This window comes from Chelonoidis abingdonii, chromosome 6 (assembly GCF_003597395.2).
Source record: "Chelonoidis abingdonii isolate Lonesome George chromosome 6, CheloAbing_2.0, whole genome shotgun sequence".
Taxonomy (NCBI): Eukaryota; Metazoa; Chordata; order Testudines; family Testudinidae; genus Chelonoidis; species Chelonoidis abingdonii.
The window spans coordinates 123728071-123750009 of NC_133774.1; the positions used below are offsets into that span (position 1 = coordinate 123728071).

Sequence of the window (21939 nt, forward strand, 5' to 3'; positions counted from 1 at the left end):
CAAAACATTTTAAAAGCTGCTTACCAGGATCACGCTCCTCTGCTTCTTCTTCACCAACAAGTTCCAGCTGCTGCGACTGGCTAGTTTCCTCCTGGCTTGAGAAGAGCTCCTGGCTGCATGCCTCCTGGGACTCTGGGGTATCTTCCACCACCCCAGTACCCTCAGTCTCTGGTTCCTCCACACCCTCCCCCACCTCCTCTCCCAGCTCTGAACTGTCCATCGTGGTCCTCGGATTTGCGGTGGGGTCACCCCCAAGTATTCTATCCAGCTCGTCGTAAAAACGGCAGGTCGTGGGGGCAGCATCTGAGTGCCGGTTTCCCTCATGGGCTTTGCAATAGGCACTCCGCATCTCCTTTACTTTAACCCTGCACTGCAGCGTGTCCCTTTCATGGCCGCTTTGCCGCAAGGACTTTGATATTTGACCATAGATATCGTAATTTCTACAGCTGGAGCGCAGCTGTAACTGCAGAGCTTCCTCACCCCAAACACTGATGAGGTCCTGCAGTTCGCCATTGCTCCATGCTGGGGCTCGTTTGGGGCACGGAGGCATGGTCAGTGGTTGATTGATTGATTGCACTCCACGCCTGGCTGAACAAACAGGAAGGAGATTTTTAAAATTCCCAGGGCATTTAAAGGGCGGGTCACCTGAGCCCAGGGCAGTGGACTGTGAAACGATGAGCAGAGTGGCTGAAAAGGTATGCTGGGATTCCTCCCAATGCCCTGGAGGCCAATAACAGCGCTGTTGGTGTCCACACCTGATGAGCAGCGCTGCATCACCAGCGCTGGAATCGCTACACCCCAGTCAGACCAGGTGTACAGCCAGCACTTCAGCCAGGGAGTTGCAGTGCTGGCTGGGCTTTGTAAGTGTGTACACAGAGTGAGTTGCAGCGCTGTAACCCCTTCACCAGCGCTGCAACTCTCCAGTGTAGCCAAGCCCTTAGTGACTGGTTAACCCAAAAAAGGCTTATTGAAAAAGAAGAGAGGTTTGTGAGCGTTCACTGATAGTCCTGCTCCCTTTGTCCCCACAAGTTTTCAAGGCTATGCTCCAAAGTCTGGGAGAGCTAGAGTTCTTCAAATAAAAGGTTGCCAGAATTGTTTTCATATGAGCAAAACATGGTACTTTTCCATAGTCTTGCTTTCAGAAACTGCTAAACCATTTTGTCTGAAATTTTCCAATAAGCAGGCTGAGGTAAAAACCTAGCATGGACATTTTTTGCCCAGACAGTTAAAGTTTGGCAAAGTTGTAAGCAACTGAAAACAAGATGTTATAATGGGATGTGTCAGGTCAGTGTTAACAACCCCACATATAACAAAAATGTATCCTATATTTTCTCTATTATAGATCTAAAAGGATCATTTTTCCTTTTCCATAATGGCCATTTTCCCCTTAATAAGTTGTTTTTCTTTGTGTAGAACAAACCACATTACAAAACTATGTTATAACTTCCATGTTGTAACTGGGATCCTGATTTTGTAACTGCAGATGGAATCAAAGGGAGCTGCCAGGAGAGAAGTTTCAGCAGGGCAAAGGGCACGAGGGCATTGGTGGGAGGAATTGCATGCAGAGATATGGGCAGTGAGAGAGTTATGGAGAGTTTTGTATGACTTGCTGAGCAATATAAATTAAGACTAGAAGAGTTTAAAATGAAAATGATTAATCCAAATTACTTAGTGTAGCTCTACTCTAAAATGTGGATCAGAAGATATAAACACATGAAGTTGAATTTAGGACCAACAACTGCTTTTTCCTTTTATTGGCTGTACTGGCTTTGCAGAGCCAAGAGGAAGTGAATTTTGAGTCTTTTTGTTCCTCTTTATTATCAACAGTGTTGGTTAGTAAATTTCAGTTACTTATACCAACCCCCTCACAAGAATCTAGTCAAGTAACTTTTGAGCTTTATTTGGGTTCTCTTGATCTTAAAGCTGTAAGTTCCTACTGCAGGATTGAGGTCAATTGGTGATCTGCTAGACCAGGGCTCTGTTGACTTCAGTGGAACTCTGCAGGGATATACATATTTATCCTAGTGGATCCAGTTGCTGGAACAGGTGACTGGGTTCCAATCTTGCCCTTTCAAGGCCAGGGAATTTTCTCTTTTGAGAGAATTGGGAATAGGAGCATGCCTGGAGTTTGCAGAGAGCTAGCTGAGACCCAGAGAAAAGTTATGAATAAAGACTGGCCCAGATTTTCAACAGTATGTATGATGAAGTGCATGTGTGCACAGCACTGTGTGTGTGTGTGTATGGGAATTGGGGTTGCTCTTGTGTGGATTTATGCACATTTGAACATTTAGATCTTTGGTTTTTCACAAAATAATTGACAGTTACAGATTTTATGCAGAAGAAAATACACTTCCCATTATTTAGAAGACCTATCACTTAAGAGAAAAAGTATTGTCAAATATTTTTTACAATTTACTTTTTTTAAATTGAGTAATACTTTGTACTTATATGCCAAATTTTGACCTCAGCCTGTAATATGTTTACAAAGATAAGCTAGTTTTACTGCAATCATTTTAAAGTTAATTTAAACCAAGGTACAGGGAGAGTATAAAGGCCATAATTTTTAAACTTGACATCAATAGGAACTCACCAACTCTGAAAATCAGAACACTTATTTTTGGCTCCTACACCTCCCTGCAGCCACTGGCATAGTATGTTAGTGTTGTGATTATGAACTGAAACATCAAATCATGTTTAAATCAGAACCCTGCTATTTTTGTGTTTAGAATTCTGTAATTAATAACACACTTGGCAAGCTGTATAAGTGGATTATGCTATGCAGCAGAAGTTTGAGATATTGTTGAGATTACACTTCAGACACTGCACTCTTACTCTGTTATCGGACTGCAGCACTTATAAAAGTTATTGTTTGAAATGGTGTATTGTACTGCAGCTTAATAAGTTTCTAGTATACCTACATTAATACTTATATATAAGAAACAGTCACAAGTTTTAGCACTAATTGTAATTATTTTTGCCCTTAAAGATAACTTAGAAGTCACTTAGTTTATTGTTCTCACACTGGAATAAATAAACTCTTGTTGTGTCCCCCCCGGTTTCTAGGAAATTAGCAGGATGTACTCTCTTCATCACGGGTGCAAGCCGGGGCATTGGGAAAGCAATTGCTTTGAAGGCTGCAAAGGACGGTGCAAACATTGTGATAGCTGCTAAGACAGGCGAGCCACATCGCACTCTCCCGGGAACGATCTACACTGCTGCAGAAGAGAGTAAGTTTTAAAGAGAGAGAGGATGGTCTTGTTAATATGTTTGACTGGGATTCTGGAGACCCAAGTTCATTTTCTGGGACTGCCACAGACTGTGTGACCTTGGGCAAATCATTTAGTCTCTCTAAGCCCCAGTTGCTTAGAGAGATAATACTTAATCTGTCTTATAGGGGTGTTGTCAAAGTAAATGTATTAATGTGTGTTAGGTGTAAAGAAACTATGGTGATGGAGACTGTGTATCTGTGTAAAGTGTGTGTTTGCATTTGTATACATGATAGAGAGCTTACGATGTTGGCACATACTATTCGTTTTAAAGTTTCTTTTCAGTATTTATTAAATAGTATTCAAAGAATTAAAGTGTGATATTATATTAAATATTCCAATTAAAAAAAAAACTTCCTAGAATTTGATTGTTGCAATGAAACAATAGTTGGTTAGCTATGACTTCAGTTTCTTTAATTCTAAATTTTTTACAATTAAAAATATCCATTGAACCATTAATTTAACATGTGCCTCACCTAACAAACATGTTAAAAGTATTTTATTTTAAAGAAAAAGCACCACTACAATTGCATCCTTACTTTAAACCAAGCTACTATTTGTTGTCAAAATAACATGTTCAAATTTGCAGCATTAGAAGAGTCAATCCAGGTGCACCCCTATGCCTACGCATATACATTTGTAGGATCTAGCCCTAAAACAGTACCTAGTTTGGTTATTTCTTTCAAGCATTTTCACAAAAGGAACAGCATGAGAGTAAGGGGGTCCGCTGTTGAGAGAGGGGGCTCTTCGTTCTCCGGGATGCCTGGGAGTCAGGCCGCCTCACTACACTGAGCAAGCAGTTCAGCCTGTAAAGCCCAGGCTCTAGGTTCGGGCCGGACAGCAAACACAGCAAAGTCAAAATAGGCTCAGGCCTTTAAGCAGGACTGAGCACTCACAGTTCTGGGCCCAGCCCTTGGGTCAGGGTGGGGCAACAAACACAGCAAAGTCAAATAGGCTCAGGCCTTTAAGCAGAGCTGAGCACTCCCAGTTCTAGGCCCGGCCCTTAGGTCAGGTCAGGGTGGGGCAGTGAACACAGCAAAGTCAAATAGCCGGTTTCGGCCTCTTCACGCCAGGGAGAGGGGAAGCCTGCCATCCTTGGAAGGGTGGTGGTGGGGAGAAATGCAGGCCCTCCCACTCCACTGTGTCCCAGCCTGGGGCCCTAGCAGTGGCAGAGACTCGCTGCTGTCAGTGGGGATCCTGGACGCAACACACTGACATTGGTTCTGGCAGTGCTGCAGCCAGACTGGGGTCGGCTACCCCCAGGCTACTTCCACTCTCCCCCTCATTGAGTACCTGAGTCGTCGTGGTCTCAGCATAGGGGTCAACCACCATCGGCTTCTCAGGGTGAGTGTCCACGGGTGGGCTCAGCGGGTCCTCGGGGTAGGTGGTGAAAGGTAGGCTCGGCTCCTTGTTGGGGTAGCTGGAGGGGGGTGGTCTTTGACAGTCCTCCTCCGGGTAGCTGGAGCGGGGCGTCTCGGCCAGTCCTCCCCGGCAGGAGCTTGGCCGCAGACATCCGGCTCCTCTGACGGCTGGTGCCTTACTGAGCTCGGAGGTCCTGCCTTTATACTTCCAGGTCGGCACTTGACCCTTTGTGGGGTGGGCTCAGAGCTCCGTAGCTCCGCCCAGTCCGGCCTCCGGCTGAGCTCTTCATTCTCCGGGGCGCCTGGGAGCCAGGCCGCCTCACTACAATGAGTTAAATTACTCCTGTACATGTTTTAATAGCGATATGCTGTGGTCTCCATAATTTATTTGGGAGAAGCAGTATGATAGAGCGAGCAGCAGCAATCCTTATTTAGGTTGCCTAGCATTTTTCATTATAAACATTCTTCAGACCATTTTTGAGTGCTCTAGTACTTCTGTGGTTTGTAGCAGGTCTTCAAAATTTGTCAGGGGAATAGTTCTGAGGTCAAGAGCCATGTGATTCCATGCAGGTTTAGTAGGCTTATGAGCCACCTCTCATTGGTTTTATTCACCGCTTCCTACTTTTAACTTGTTACCAGCCTTCCTCCTCTCCTACCCCCCAACTTTGCATACGCAGTGCCCCATCATGCCTCTCACAAAACACATCTGGACAGAACACAGACAAAATAGATTCTCCGTCCATTCCCACTGCCCCCTCAAAATACCCTTTGGCCTAGTGTGCACAGGACTGGGAACAGAGACCTCTGCTCACTAGGGCTTACTCTGTTCTTTAAATAAATAAATCTGCTTGCTAGAGAAACACTTCCTTCTCATTTTTCCTGCCTCCGAGGTGTAGAATTCCTCCCTCTATATCCACAAATTATCCTGGCATGAAGCTCAGGATGAGCAATATTTACTCCTGGGCTTGTGACTGGCGTCTTTCCGATCAGTTTAAGCAGTGTGCTGTTGGTTATTCTAAAACAAGTTTTATTTTCTTAAAAGTACATTTGGAGCACTATAAATTTATAGTAATTGAAGAACAGGCCATACTTTAACTTTTAGCTTTTTCCCCCAATAACTTGAAATATTCCCCACTTTCTCTAAGGAAGTCTCGCTGACGAATGCATGGTGGCAGATTCCCCTTTACCTTTCATCGTCAAACAGTAGAAGATGTTGCTATATAGGAAAGTTAGTGTTCTCTTAAGAATGAATGTGTCTGTGTGTACTGACCTCTAATGCCACTGTGTGGGCTTGTGATCCTTTGCAGCTCTTAAATTTTCTGGCTTGCCACAGTTATTAACTCATTCCTGTGAAGTGCTGAGCAGCTTTGACTCCCATTGAAGCCAGTGGAAGTTGATGGTGCTCAGTACTTGTAAAGATTGCATCATATGTTTTTGAAGTCTGTTGATAATCATGACCAACTCTGAGAATATTTTATCCCATGTTGGTTGCTCAGTGTAAGAGCAAGTTCAAAATGAAAAAAAATTTTTTTTTTCACTGTGCAGTTGAAGCTGCTGGAGGAAAGGCTTTACCATGCATCGTTAATGTGAGGGAAGAACAGCAAATCACTGATGCAGTGGAGAAAGCTGTACAGAAATTTGGAGGTAAAATTAGTGATCATGGAGGGTGGTGTGTGTGTGTGTTAGTTAATGAAAAGCCTTCTAAATTTTCAGTCAAAATAGTCAAAAGGTTAGCTTAAAAAAATTGAATAGTACACTTTGTTTTTTCATTGGATTTTTTATTAAATGGTGGAGTTTAAAATATTAATGCAAAATTAATTATTTTAAAACCAGGAATAGACATTTTGGTGAACAATGCGAGTGCTATCTCCTTGACTGGCACCTTGGAAACTCCTACAAAGAAAGTGGATCTTATGATGAGTGCTAACACAAGAGGAACCTACCTTGCGTAAGTACTGTATCTGGGAAACTAAATTGTTTAAATACATCAGTAGATTTAATTACATTTTCAACATCCTTAACAATATCACTTCACACAGTAACTTTTTTAGTTATCTTATTACACTAACTTTTTAATTTTGAGGTGAAAGTTTAAGGTACAAGGCATGTGTGTACACATGTACATACATGAATGAATAATTGGGAGATTCTGAATGAATGGTTGAAGATTAACTCTTTCAAATCTATTATGGGTTGAAAGATTAAAGGATGTGCCATGTGTCATTGGAAAGGTTTTCCTTAGGTTTGCAGCAAGATCTAGGGCCCAGATCTACAAAGATATTTAGGCCCCTAACGTACTTTGAAAGCAATGGAAGTAAGGAGCATAAATACCTTTGTGGATCTGGTCCTTAATGTTTGATCTTGAATGCTGGTGACCGGTGACTTTGTGACACAAAAGTATTCAGGCTCTCTATAAAGGAAACAAAAGGCTAAGTTAATGCAGTTCTGGCAAATAAACTTCAGATCATAAGACCCAGGTTTTGCTGAAACTTTCCTGCTCTCTTGTTGTAATTGAAATCATTATAAATGTTAACTCACTTTGTATCTTTTTGTGATGGGTGTATCTTAATTGTAAATTGCCTTCTTACCAGTGTTCCTTTTCAGCTCTATGAAGGAAAAAAGACCTGTCAGATAATTTACAATAAACAGATCAGAATCATTAAGAAGGAAGTCCATTTTCAGTGAAAGAAAATGTGGTCTACCATTCCATCATAACAATATTGGTTTCATTACTTCTTCAAATATCACTGAGTTGACTCCACAATTGTATGGGTTTTTTAATATTTTGTTCATCTTTCCAAATTGGTAATATACTAAAATGAAATCTTATATTTTCTAGACACTTGCTGTTTTTTGGTTTTTTTTAAGTTGTTGAGAGTTAAAATAGAAACCTTAATTTTGAGGCTTTCATTCAATTAATGTTTGTGGTGATCAAGGAGCTCTTTGATCTTTTGAATTCTATTCTGAGAGCGACATCTGTGGTGCTACATTATAAAGATAAATTTGTTTTTATTGTCTGAGTAATGAACCTAACATAGTGAAAAGTATATTTGAAATTATTCTGATCTTTTAAAAATAGTATGAAAACTGTGGGGGTGGGGTGGGAGAAGGGGGTTGCTCTAAAAGTACACCTCTACCCCGATATAACATGGTAATGCAGCGCTCCAGGGGCTGCACACTCCAGCAGATCAAAGCAAGTTCGATATAACACAGGTTCATGTATAAAGCGGTAAGATTTTTTTGGCTCTCGAGGACAGCATTATATCGAAGTAGATGTGTAATTTAAAAATGATAAACAACAAAACTTCTGTTTGTTATACTAAAGGAGGTGTTTTTTGTTTTTGTTTTTTTCCTAACATAATCCTGGAACATTTTATCTAACTATAGGTAAAGTGCCACAGTTCATTAGGGAAAATTGTCTTTTAGAATAACAGGCAGGAAAACGTTTCAAGAAAATATTGAAAAGCACCCTATGGATGGCTGTTGCCACATCTCTGAATAAGTACTCTTCTCATTTTCAATATTACAGTATTATTTTTCTCAATAATGGCACCTACATTTCCTCGGTGGTGACATTAACTCTGATTAATATCTGTAAGGAGTGCTGATATTGCTGTTTTTTTACAGGGATTGCTCTCTCTCCTTTGATTGCTACAGTGCATTAAAAGGGGAAAATAGCTTTAGTTCTGTGTTGCTAAACATTGAAAAATGTGAAAGATAAATGACACCCAAAGGAAAAAAACAAACAAGTGTTGTCAATTAGTGTGCTTGTATGCTCTCTCCGTAATGCTGTCCCAGCCATGCAGATAGTTAGTTCAGCAGACCTTGATAGTACTACCCAGAAAGAAAGATCACAGGCATGGTTCAGTGACAAAGGCACTTGGCCAGGTTTATTGCCCTCAAGGCAAAGTCCTGGTGCCCTGGCTCTGTGGTTACAGGTATACTAACACATGAGTGCCCAGTGGCAAGGAACAGCTCAATCAGCAGGAGGAATTTCTGCAGTCCCCTCTGCCTCACAAATGGTTAAGGTGATGTATCCCAACATTTATAGACTGAGACGAACAACTTAAGAACCACCTTACATGTTTCATGGCATGTACTTGTTACCTTCCCAGTATCTTGCTCCAGGCGTTTCTGCTGTCAGCCTTCTCATCTGATGTTAGGTCAGGCTGTATCTGGGCTAATCTTTGAGGGTGCGCGCGCAAACACATACACGCGCTCGCGCACACACACACACACTCTCTGTTGTTTCTTAGGAGTGCCTGTGTCCTAGCAATACCTTTGCCAAGATCAGATATCAGACAGTAAACTTGTAAGCATCAGCTTTAATAGATGGCCTGACTTTGGTTCATGACATGGCCTAACTTTGATGGTTCAGGCCTTAGATCTTACTCCAGGCCCGCTGCTCCAGGCTCTCCCTGTCTCCTACATCAGGGAATGGTCTTAGTTACAGTGGTGGTAACAATCGGTTCAGAAGACCTAATGCATAACCTATCCACACACTTCATCCCTTTTTCTTCTTCCCTTGTTGCTTATGTAACCAGGTTATATTAATAAATGGGAAAAGTCAGTTCGTTAGTGAGATTTGTGGTTAATTCCACATGCAGGATATTGCATTTATTAAGATTAGTAGCATGGTTGTGTGTGGTTTTTAAATTTTCTATCTTATAGGTATTCTTGTCAACACGTTCTTGGTTCATACACTTGCAGAAAATTAAACATTAACTTGAGTTATACAGTGTCAAAAAATTGCTTTGAAAGGCACACTCCAACTCAGTGAAAACCATCCTTGCCCAACTCTCCCACTGAGAGAGATAATAGAGTGCACAGCTATGCCTTACAAAGTGCCCAGAAGGTGAATGGACTTGGGCTCGTTGGGCCAAAAGAAGCAGCAGATTTCATAGTCATGGCTGCAGCCTGTGGAATTCAATGCAAACATTTTTCTTCAGATAAGAAGTAATTTAATATCTGATAACATAAAAATTAAACATTTTGTTTATATATTTGAGTTCTAGTTGACTATGAATCAATTATTAAAGTAGACTGGAAATTTGTTAAATCCTACTTACTATTTTAATACCTTATTATGGCATAATCTAGAGATATTAACCAGGTTCAGACCCCATTATGCTGTTCACTATTCAGACTTGCAGTAAATGACAGTCTCTATTCCCAAAGAGTCTGAAGCTGCACCCCTGCAATTGACTGCACATAACTGCATGTACTCAGTTGTGGGATCAGGGTCTAAAAGCTTACATCAGTTTCTCGTTACTAACTATCGTAAATTACATCACTTTCCAGCAGATATCCATTTGCAGCACTGGGTTTAGAAATGGCAATTGTATTGACCAGCTTTTATAAAATACAGTTTGTGTCTTGTGACAGTGCCAAGTACACTGTAAAATCTTTGGACTTTTGAACTGAATAAAATGGGTAAGTTTTCTTTTTAATAGAGAATGGGATTTTCCCTATGATATGTTTTTGTGAAAGGGAAAATACTTAAAGAATGACATGCATGGCTAATGTGGAAGAAAAACTTCTCTGCTTAATACATTGGAGAAATGGTTTAACAGTATGAAAAAGTCTAGATAAAGTGTTACAATTAGAGCTGCTGAGTGCTGAGCACTTCTGAGGGCTGGTCTACACTACGGGGGAAAATCAATTTTAGATACGCAACTTCAGCTACGTGAATAACGTAGCTGAAGTCGAATATCTAAAATCGATTTACTCACCCGTCCTCACCGCGCGGGTTCGATGTCCGCGGCTCGCCATGTCGATTCCGGAACTCCGTTGGGGTTGGTGGAGTTCCGGAATCGATATAAGCGCGCTCTGGGATCGATATGTCGCGTCTAGATGAGACACGATATATCGATCCCCGAGCAATCGATTTTAACCCGCCGATATGGCGGGTAGTCTAGACGTGACCTGAAAATCTGACTCTATTTGTAGGTTTTAAGTTGTTGTGGAAAATCTGGCCCAATGTGAATGCATAAATATTAGGAAGGACTTTTCATTCTGATAAGATATTATTATATTGGTTCTCTGTTTAGATTAAGCAGAATATGGATATGAGGACAGGTGCAAAGTAATGAGATCAGAGTAGATTACAGCATCTTTTAAAATAAAAGATCTCAAAGTATGTTCACTGGCATAGTGACTTTGCCAAAATTATAAATCTTTTGTTTAAAAGAGACGCACCTGACAACTACTAACATGTCTAATTTCTGTTTCATTTTCAGGTCTAAAATATGCCTTCCTTACTTAAGAAAGAGTAACATTGCTCATATCCTTAACATTAGCCCACCAATTAACCTGAATCCCATATGGTTCAAAAATCATTGTGGTAGGTGGTGTTATATTTACTTATTTTTAAAATGTTTTAAAAATGAATGAGTAGTTATGAAAGGCACAAGAGTGATAGGCCTGGATACTGAAGCCCTTACTTTACCACAGCCTATACTATACCTGTTGTTGCTGGGGAAGACTAGAAGACATGCCTCATGACTGTTTCAGGGGTAAGAGGGTATTTGACCATGATCTCCATGATCTCCATGGTCCTGTCAGTCCTTTCCCATATAAGGAATATTATTGACAATTCCATGAAACGCCATGGTACACTAATAGTTGTCTTCATTTCCTTACCTGAAAATCAGACAAAACTACCCCTGATTTGTCATTCTTTTATAAGAATAATGAAATACAATTTTCTAGTATTGTGGGCCAGAAGCAGGTCATAGACCCTATGTGTATGGAACAGCTTGATGACAATTCTGCTGTCTCTGTGCTCTTCAAAGCATTTTGTGCCAAAGGATGGTAAAAACTTAATTTTTCAAAACTACAGTGAAACTAGATCACCTTTTTTGTCTGTTAAAAGTTTTTGTAGTTGCCATTTTAGTGCAGGTGAAACAATAATAAAGAAGTTTAATCTTGACAGAACAAGGAGCAATGCATTATTGTTTCACCTGCACTAAAATGGCAACTACAAAAACTTTTAACAGACAAAAAAGGTGATCTAGTTTCACTGTAGTTTGAAAAATTAAGTTTTGCAGTGAGTTGCAGTGAGGGAGGTCTAGGTTGGATATTAGGAAACACTATTTCACTAGGAGGGTGATGAAGCACTGGAATGGGTTACCTAGGGAGGTGTTGGAATCTCCATCCTTAAAGGTTTTTAAGGCCCAGCTTAACAAAGCCCTGACTGGGATGATTCAGTTGGGGTTAGTCCTGCTTTGAGCAGGACATTGGAGTAGATGACCTCCTGAGGTCTCTTCCAACCCTAATCTTCTGTGATTCTATGTTCAAAACATTTAGTTAATAAAAAGTTCAATGCAGACCCATTCTCCTCTCAGTTCTTACTTTATGTAGATTGTTCCACTCTAAGGAACTTCTTTTTAATAAATTACACTACATCAAGGAGTAAAGAATTAAATCAGTGAATCTTAAAATTTCACAGCCATTATATTTGTACCTTACTAAATAAAATTCTTACTTTGTCTTAGCTTATACCATTTCTAAATATGGCATGTCCATGTGCGTGTTGGGGATGGCAGAAGAATTTAGAGGAGAAGTTGCAGTCAATGCTTTATGGCCTCAAACAGGTGACTTGTTTTAAGATACTATAATGTTCTCTTTGATGTTGTTAGTTTGATTTCTTCTCTGCTCAGCCTTCCATCTTGCAGACCTCATGTATGTCACTCTGAATAGGCTTTCTTAAGATTGTTCAGAGCAGGGATTTGAAAATGAGCTCACTGTCCTGAGGGGTTTTTTTGTTTTTCATTGCTCATATTCAGGGTTTTTCCTACAAAATACTCTTCCATAGTTCTCAGTTGTTAGACCACTGTGACTTTAATCAAATGGCCGACCGCATGCGCTGCAAATAGTGAGTGGCTGCTTGCTAGCAGCTTATTTATACCTTACATTTGACTGAAGCAACTTGTGGAGTGGTTGGCTCACTGACCCACTTTAAAAAAAACAAATAAATTTTTAAAAGTTTAATTTGCCCATTGGTTTTCTTAAGTTCTGTTCCCTTTTTAATGTGCACAGGACTCTGATGTAAACAGCATCACAAAAGGATCGTTTGTTATGTTATCTTTTTAACATATGCTGTGCCTCTGAGAAGATATTTGACAAGAAGCACGTTCTGATAGTGTTTGGAATGCCTGACTGTTTTGTTCTGCCTCGGCACAGAGAGCTAGGCTTGACTTCTTGAGATCCTTTCCAGTCCTAGGTTTTTATGCTTCTATGATATTTAAATACTTACCAGATCCCTCTCAGCCTTCTCTTCTCTAGAATAAATGTGCCCAGTTATTTCAACTTCTCCTTTTAGGTTTTATGTTTTCTAAATCTCTTATTTTTGTTGCTTTCCTTTAGACTCTCTCTAGTTTGTTCACATCTTTCTTATAGTGTGGTGTCCAAAACTGGACACAGTGCTATCACTCAAGCACTCTGGTGCCAAATAAAGTGGGACAATTACCTCCCATGTCTTACATGCAACACTGCTGTTACTATATCCCAGAATATTTGCCTTTTTTGCAGCTGCATCACGTTCACTCATATTCAATTTGTGATCCACTATAATCCCCAGATCCTTTTCAGCTGTGCTTTTGCCTAGTCAGTTATTCCCCGTTTTGTAGATGTGCATTTGATTTTTTTCCCCTCATTATAAGTGAAGTGCTGTGCACATTGTTGAATTTAATCTTGTTGATTTCAGATCAGTTCTCCAATTTGTCAAGGTTATTTTGAATTCTAATCCTGCCCTCCAAAGTGCTCATGAACAGTCATTATAAAGAGGACTATGATCAGTTGGTCTCCATGTCCACTGAAGTTGGGACAAGAAGTGATCGACTTGTTTTGCAGCAAGGGAGATTTAAGTTGGATGTTAGGAAAAGTAAGGTTAGTTAAGTACTGGAACACAGGGTTTGTGGAATCCCCATCACTGGATGCTTTTAAGAACAGGTTAAAAAAAACACCTGCCAGGGATGGTCTAGATCAGGGGCAGGCAAACTTTTTGGCCTGAGGTCTGCATCGGGTTCCCAAAATTGTATGGAGGGCCTATTAGCGGAGGCTGTGCCTTCCCAAACAGCCAGGCATGGCCCATCCCGGCCCCCACCCAACCCCTCCTGCTTCTCACCCCCTGATGGCCACCTTGGGACTCCTGCCCCATCCAACCCCACAGTTCCCTGTCCCTTGACAGACCCAAGAACCCCTGCTCTGACTGCCCCTCGCCACCCCATCCAACCCCTCCTCTCATTCCTGACTGCCCATCCAAGCACCCCTTCTTCTTGACTGCCCCCAGAACCCCTGCCCTTGACTGCCCCCCATTGCCCCATCCAACCCCCAACTTCCTGACTGCCCTCCCAGGACCCCTGCCCCCATTCAGCCCCCCTGTTCCCTACCCTCTGAGCACCCTGAACCCTATCCACACCCTTGCACCCTGACCACCACCACCTCAAACTCCCCTGCCTTCTATCCAATCCCACCCTGCTCCCTGACCATGCTGCACCAGTGGCTGGTGGTGCTACAGCTGCACTGCCCAGAGCACCAGGACAGGCAGCTGTGCCGCCCGGCTGGAGTCAGCCCTGCCACTGTGCAGCTCATAGCACCAGGTCAGGCTGGGCTCTGCAGCTGCGCTGCCCCAGGAGCTCACAGCCCCACCGCCCAGAGCATTGTGCTGGCAGCGGAGTGAGCTGAAGCTATGGGGGGAGGAGGAACAGCAGGGGAGGGCCTGGGGGCTAGCCTCCCTGGGGCAGGAGCTCAGGGGCCGAGCAGGAGGGTCCCACAGGCCAGATGTGGCCTGCGGGCCATAGTTTGCCCACCTCTGGTCTAGATATACTCGGTTCTCCCTCAGCATGGGGTGACAGACTAAATGAGATTGTACTGGCACAACAACTTTGGTTTTAAAAAAGTCACATACCTTTTTTTATACAAGCATAATTATTTCAATTAGGTATGTAGACCAGGCCTTAGTCTCTCACTTTGAAGAAAACAATAATTGAACCAAGTAAGATTATTTTGAGAATCAAAGGTGTGGGCTACATTATGCTTTATTCTAGTCTTTTCCTTTGCAAAATTTAGATATTTTCCTTCTCTTCCACCTGCACAATGAGTTACACTATCTCTGTAAAAACAGCCAGATCTACACATTAGTGATTTAAAGCAAATGAATTTAGGAAGGTCCAAATGTGTTTCTTAACATTTCTTCTTATTTCTCATCAGTCTAGAGCTGCTATTTATGTCTAAAGTAATGAATTTAACTAAAAACCTCTTATGACCCCTTGAATAGCAGATTAAATTTGTCAAGTTAATTTTAAAGATTTTGATGTGGGTTTTTTTTTGGATGTTTAATTGTTTAAGTGTTCAGTTTGTAATGCTTTGACTGGAGGTAACCAGATTCAAAGTTGCGTGGAACAGCTTGAAAAATAGAACATAATTCTTCTCAGTGTTTTATCCATATTCTAAGGCTTACCCTCCCTGCAGGTAGGCCAATATGGCTTAAATGTCTTTTTAATTTAGGATGTATTATAAATGTGACAGTGGGAGACTCACTGCCATAGCACCTCCTGCTGGTCATCTCAGGGAATTAGCTCTCCAGCCTCCAGAGCGCCCTCTGCAGGCTGGTGTCCCACTGCCGCTTGGCCCCCATGTTGCTCCCAGGACTCAGGTGCCCCATTATCTGGGATGTTGCCCCTTGCCAGTAACCCCTTTCTCTAAGGGTCTCCCCTCCCCAGGGAACCCCCGCCTCACCTCAGTCATAGGCTACTGCCAGTCACCAACTTGCCACCATGCCCTGGGGCAGACTGCAGTGTCAGCCACTCATCATAGGCAGGGTTGGGTCTGGACCTGCTGCCTCTCTCTGCAACCCAGTGCCTTTATGGGGCCTTGGGCAAGGCCCTGCAGCCTGGGGAGTTGCCAGCCTGCGGCTCTCTAGCCCTACCTCACTCTAGGCACCCTGAGCTTCCCAGCAGCCAGGCTCCTGTCTCTCTGAAGGCAGAGAGAGATGGACTGCTCCTGGTCCACTACCCTCTTATAAGGGCCAGCTGTGGCCTGATGGGGGAATGGCCCAGCTGTGGCTACTTCCCCAATCAGCCCAGGTTTCCCCTACCCCAGCCCTTGCTAAGGGCAGTTTTAAGCCCTTCAGGGCAGGAGTGGGTGACCACCCCGCTACATAAGATATAGCCACTTACAGATGTGATTTGAAAAAAGGAAGCGTGCTATACAGGATCATAGGGACAGCTTTCATATGGTGCTTATTTATACTCATTCGAGTATGAAGAGTACATGTATGCTTAGAAATCTACCATATTGGGCACATAAACTGGAGTAATAAGGTTTGCACCTTTGCACCACTAATACATTTCAAAATTGTATTTTAATTGTACTGTTAAATAATTCAACTTACGTGCTTCAAAAGAAGGTGTGAAATAGTTCCCACAAAAGAACTATGGAACTAGAAAATTTCAAACTCTAGTGGCACTCCAATAAAAAAGGCACTTGTTGCTGTTGATTAAAATATCCAAAAAAAGAAATCAGATGTTTCTATCAATTACATCTTTGTGAATCTGTGTCTGAGAAGTAGTTGGAATTCTCTCTCTCTTCCTTTCCCTCCCTCCTTTGCTCCAAAAACTTTATGGGCATTTTGATCTACTGCTATTAACATAAGTTAAACTATCAAACAAAGTTAAAAAACCAAATTAAATTCTGTATGTGAATTTAGTACTTACAACAGGTAGTGAATTGACACTCTCTCCAAGACTGAAGTCTTTTATTTGAACAAAAGAACAAGTAGAACAGATGGCAAAAATGAAGCTTTTGCATGCTGCCCTGCCAATATGCTTCAGCCCTAACCTGGGGAGATCACCTCTAGCATTTATCTGTACTAAGAGACTTTCCTGGTTAAACACAGTTCATAATAGCTAAGTTAGCTGACATGGTGCTAACCACAACTTTCTGACGAGTATAGAAAAGGGCAAGTTAGGGTGAGCCACTAGTAGTTAAAACCCTCTGGGATCAGACATGATACTGACGACATCATGTTCTTGTCGAAACTGATCACAGAATTGTGGTCCATGTTGTGTCAGCTGACTTGTTAAAAATCATGTTCAGCCAGGATAAAATTTCCTATTGTAGACAAGGTTTGGTGCTCAGTTCTTGATCTCCCTGCTCACGCTATTGTTGTAGTGCTGTGAAATTTCCTGTGTGTGTCTGAAGTGTAGACCACACATGGAAACAATGAATATCCTCAGACTATAGGATCTGGAGTTCTTCTTTTGAGGCAGTGCAGCTTCTCCACCCCCACTTCCCCATTGAGATGCATCTGCACACTGTAGCAATCCAGGAACTCTCTGGAAAGCTCTGATTCTTGGGTTTGGTGCAGACTGTGTCTCAAGCTTTAAAACGTTTGAGGTGAGATTGTATAAGGAGACTGAGGATACAGCTACACAACCTGTGGCAGCTAGCCTCCCAACCCGGGTCGACAGGCTTGGGCTCATGCTACTGCTCTAAAAATAATCAGTGTAGATGTTGCAACTCATGCTGGAGCTCAGGCACTGAAGCTTAGGGTTGGGGGTGGGCTTCAGAGCCTAAGCTCCAGCATGAGCTGCAACTTCAAAGCACTCTCTATTGCAGCTATTTTAGCATGGTAGCACAGACCCATATCTGTCAGCCTGGCTTTGGTGGTCACGCTGCCGTGAATTGTGTAGACTTACCTTGAAGCAGCAAGCTGGAATTACTACCTCAGGTTCCTTGACTTTAGCTGTTGTCAGCCAGTTTCTTGCTTTTACTCCTTTTGTTGGGAGTTTTTCAAGATTTAAATAGTTCTGATTCCATAGCAACTGCCTCTCCTAACCCAACCGAGTTATTCTGGTATCTTCTTTTTTTCCTGCCCTGACACTGGATTCTGTAGGAGAGGCTAAGCTTAAAGACTGTGTTCCTTGCAGAGTCAAAATGTCTGTGAGAGACTCCCGTGTACCTGATGTTCTTGTGGCTTGGGTAGGAGGGCTTTTGCCCAACAGATGTTTGCTACTCTGGCCCATAAGGATTTTGAGTATTGGCTTCAGCGTTTGCCGATGGAAGAGGCTCCTGGTAGCTCTTCAGGTTCACAGTCTGCTCCTTCAAAACCCTGATTCCTATGGCTGTTCATGTTTGAGAGATGCTCTATTCTGAGAGGGCGTTGGAGGCCAAAAACGGCATGGCATTTGTCACCAAAGTTGTGTCTCATTATCAAGTACCGAGAAGAAACAAAAGAGAGGGTACCAAAATGGATTGATTTAGATCAATAAATAGTAAACCTTGGTTTACATAATTGATTTTAATCTTGTTTTGCATGTGTTCTTTTTAGTTCTTTTCCTAAAGAAAGGTTGATGCTCATTGGTTGGTAACCATTAAAACGTGCTGATTTGCAACTAAATGTACCATTTACACAAAATTTGGTGTTACTTCTTGCCAACCAGGAGCATACATTGTATTTATACATGTTTATTTAAGCAATTGTATAGTTTAACATCTATTTATTCAGATTCCTAACTTTTCCATTTTTATTATGTTAGAAAATGGTGATTGACACATTTCTTACTTACTAGAGGATTAATCTTTTTACTCATGGTTTTGCGTGAAGCTGACTTGAATAGAAAGTGAAATTCAATTAAAAATGCATCATGTAAGGGGTTTTTTTTTAATTAGATTAAATAAAACTGCCTTAAATCTGCTGGATACATAAGAGAAAAAAGTAGTTTTAATCAAATATGTCTTGCATTTTAAAGTGATTTTTTTTTTTAAAGAAAGTATTATAAAGGTATACTTCATTGGGTGGAGGGATGCACTGGTTTACCTCATGAGGTCCCTTCTAGCTCTACATTTCTATGATTATTTGTAGTTAGCAAAGTAAACTGATTTTATGGTTACCAAATTCATCAGGATTTTTGAACTAGTGGATCTCATCCACTCACACCAGTTTTTATTCCTACATTGTAAGAGGAAAAAAGGCTTGCCTGCTTTTTCAACTCCAATTTGGAGTCTTACATGAAAATGAACTAGTCAGTGAACTAAACTAGTTTAGTAAACTGAAATGAAGATATTCTCTCTGCACTTCAACAAACTCTGGGTCCAGATGCTTAGTCAGTGACTTCTACCAGCTCAGTAGTTTGATTTTTGTTAAAAACTTTTTCAGCAAATGTGTACTGCTTGAATATTTTTCAATTTAAATTATTTTTATATACTAAGTAATATCGTAAGTTTAGGGCTTAACATAGGTGCAGAATTTCAAATTTAATTTTAAATATTTTTATTTTTAAAAAGGAAAATATATTTTCATCAACCAGTTTTTTGGCCATTCATCACTTCGTTTTTTTAAATCCACTCTGGATGGAACCTCATTCCCTCGGAGTTCCAGTTCTGTTGTAAGAGATCTAAGTGTGGTGCATTCAGCAGGGAAATTATCCAGTTCCAAAAGAGGGACTTTTAATTCTTGGAGTACTGAGGGAGAAGTCTTCATCCACTGTTCTAGGGCCTGTGTTGCCTTCCCTGCTGCTGAATGAAGGATCAGCTTCCCCCAGAGAGGTTGCACTCCCTTATTCTGGCCATAGCCCCTCTTGGCTCTGTAGGAGATTCAAGAGACTATCCACTGTCACCTGTCCTAGACTCTAACCTTCATTTAAGTTGAGGAGAAGCCCATTTCCAGATACTTCATCACTGAGGATTGTGCCAAGGGTTTCCACAGTCTGCCTTGCTGCTATCTGGAATAGAGCCTGAGCCTCGCTGTTTTGGAGGCCCTTGTTTCCCTACACCTCATACTAGGCGTTCCTTGGTTCTACTTTCAGTACATCAGTACAAGCCCTCACCATTGGGGTTTCAAGCCCCACTTTGGCCTTCATGGGCTAACTTCAGTGTATCCTTATGGAAGCTGTCCACCATCTCCCACCATGGAGTCAGCAATCTAAGAAGTGCGGTGGAAGAGGAAATTGTTCTTTTGTCTCCTCACACCACACTTCAACTCCGATGAAATCAGCCACTAAACCTGTGTAATTCCAAAAGGGTGGTAGAACTAACAGCACCTGTGCAATCACACATAACAGGAGCTCCCAGTTCTGGCTATTATTAAAGGACTTCTTAGATTAGGCTAAGTAAACATGTTCAAACTTGATATTTTTGTGTGGAAAGTTACTACTTTTAATTATACACCTCTACCCTGATATAATGCAACCCGATATAGCTTGAATTCAGATACAACGCGGTAAAGTGGTGCATCGGGGGGCAGGGCGCACTCCGGCAGATCAAAGCAAGTTTGATATAACGCGGTTTCACCTATAACGTGGTAAGGTTTTTTTGGCTCCCGAGGACAGCATTATATCGGGGTAGAGGTGTATTTGAATATATATTACAGTTTTGTTTTTTTTTTAAAGCACTTGTATCTTACAAACTAAGTATTTAAAAATACAGTTGGACACACTAGAAGCGCTCTCTATTTTGAGTATGGCTCATCACAGGAACCTTCAAAACCTGATGCACTGAAGAGCCAGTCTTCAAGCAACAACAACATTATAAATAAAAGAAATTTATTAGAATAAGTGCCCTCTGTGAGAGTCTGCACAGTAATTTATAAGGTAATTAAAAACTTCCTGTAAAATCAGCTATTCTATATGCAGACAAAGGTTTATAGTAGTGAATATCTGTCTTCCCTAATTCACTTTAAGAGCATTAGAAATAAAAGGGAAGGCTTTTAAAGTATCTGTAATTCTATCTCCCTCCATGATCACAGAATCCTAAATTAAGAAAGAGGAACAATAGCTTAAAATCTTTTGAATGTACAAAAGGAGTCTCAAAATGTTTATCTTCAAAATACATGAAAAACAAAGATAACACATTTCAGGTAATCACATCCTAAGATAGAAGAATTAAGTAGTTGTGTGGCATCTAAAATAGTGTGAACCTTTATCTTTTTAATGAATCCACTGAAATTTAATGTGAATCTATTTGATTAACTTTGTTCGCTGTAGCTTATCACTTTGCTAAAATGGATGCAAATTGTTGCTTCTTTACTGCTGATTTTGATTTAAGCAAATGTCTGGTCTTCTACTTGTGGAGAAAAGCAAGCTTGCCTGAAACTAAAGGAATAAATATATTTGGCCTGCTTGCTCTGTGGGGATCATGAAGATCCCATGGAACTTTTCTGAAGAGTAAGGGTGAATCTAATTGTCCTTGGACAATTTCCCCTTCTCCTCCGCCACTGAGTAGTACTGTGTCCTTTTGCTAATAATTATCCTTTTTCCTATGGGTGGTGGAATTTCGCTAATGCTGTAGCTTTTTTTTTAATTATTATTTTTATTAAAGCTTTGTAGAATCTTTCTGATTGTAAAGTGCTAATAGTATTTTAAAACATGTTAATGATGCCTAGAACTTGGGAAACATGACATTTGTCTTCTTTACCACATAGAAATAAATTATACATTGAAATATAGAATATTTTTACAGTGCCATAAATGCACATAGATAATACAGATGCTGGTTACATAAGCCACAACACTGGCATATTTAGGCATCTTTCACATAATGAATTTGCTTGCTAAATTTTTTCAAAACGTATTTACATTTCAATGTGGACAGATATTCAGTAGCTTGTAGGTCTCTGTTACATAACCATAGTTCAAGTAACTTACAAACACTTTATGTACAGTAAGTCTGTTTGCTATTTATTCTTTAGGGTGTCTATGAAGGGGTTCAACTATTAAAAACAAATTGAGGATACTGATCAGACCATCACCAGATCTGTAGATTAGACTTCCCTACAATGAGGGATGAATGAGTTTGTATACTTATTAGAACAGTGTTTCCCGAACTTGGGATGCAGCTTGTATAGGGAAAGCCCCTGGCGGGTCGGGCCAGTTTGTTTACCTGCCGTGTCCGCAGGTCTGGCTGATCGTGGCTCCCACTGGCCGCAGTTGCTACTCCAGGCCAATGGGAGCTGCTGGAAGCGGTGCGGGCCGAGTGACATACTGGCCGCCAGACCTGTGGATGCGGCAGGTAGGTAAACTGGCCCGGCCTGGCCCGCCAGGGGCTTTCCCTACTCAAGCGGCGTCTCAAGTTTGGGAAACACTGTACTGGAAGAAGGTCAGAACACAGACTGGAAGTGAGATGTCATTTGTTGCTGTAACAGCACACAATCAGTTTTCCCAGGAATTGAAGTTAGGGGTCACTTTTCACTACTGTACCTGGACAATTGAAATCTGTGGAAGTTGGTGGAACTTTGCAGGATTAGGCCCTTAGTACCTCCATATACATATAAATGTACCCTGTGTCCTTATCTTCCTCCTTACATCTTGTTT

General features: G+C 41.3%; 1 protein-coding gene across 1 annotated transcript in view; it reads left to right on the forward strand.

The window, feature by feature from the left end:
* Window positions 1-21939, forward strand: part of HSDL2 (hydroxysteroid dehydrogenase like 2) — a 35209-nt gene that overhangs the window by 4167 nt on the left and 9103 nt on the right. Inside the window, exons 2-6 of the mRNA XM_032763583.2 lie at window positions 3064-3227; window positions 6173-6271; window positions 6461-6575; window positions 10867-10970; window positions 12124-12222. Of these exons, the coding sequence (XP_032619474.1) occupies window positions 3064-3227; window positions 6173-6271; window positions 6461-6575; window positions 10867-10970; window positions 12124-12222 (581 nt within the window). The remainder of the gene's footprint in view (window positions 1-3063; window positions 3228-6172; window positions 6272-6460; window positions 6576-10866; window positions 10971-12123; window positions 12223-21939) is intronic.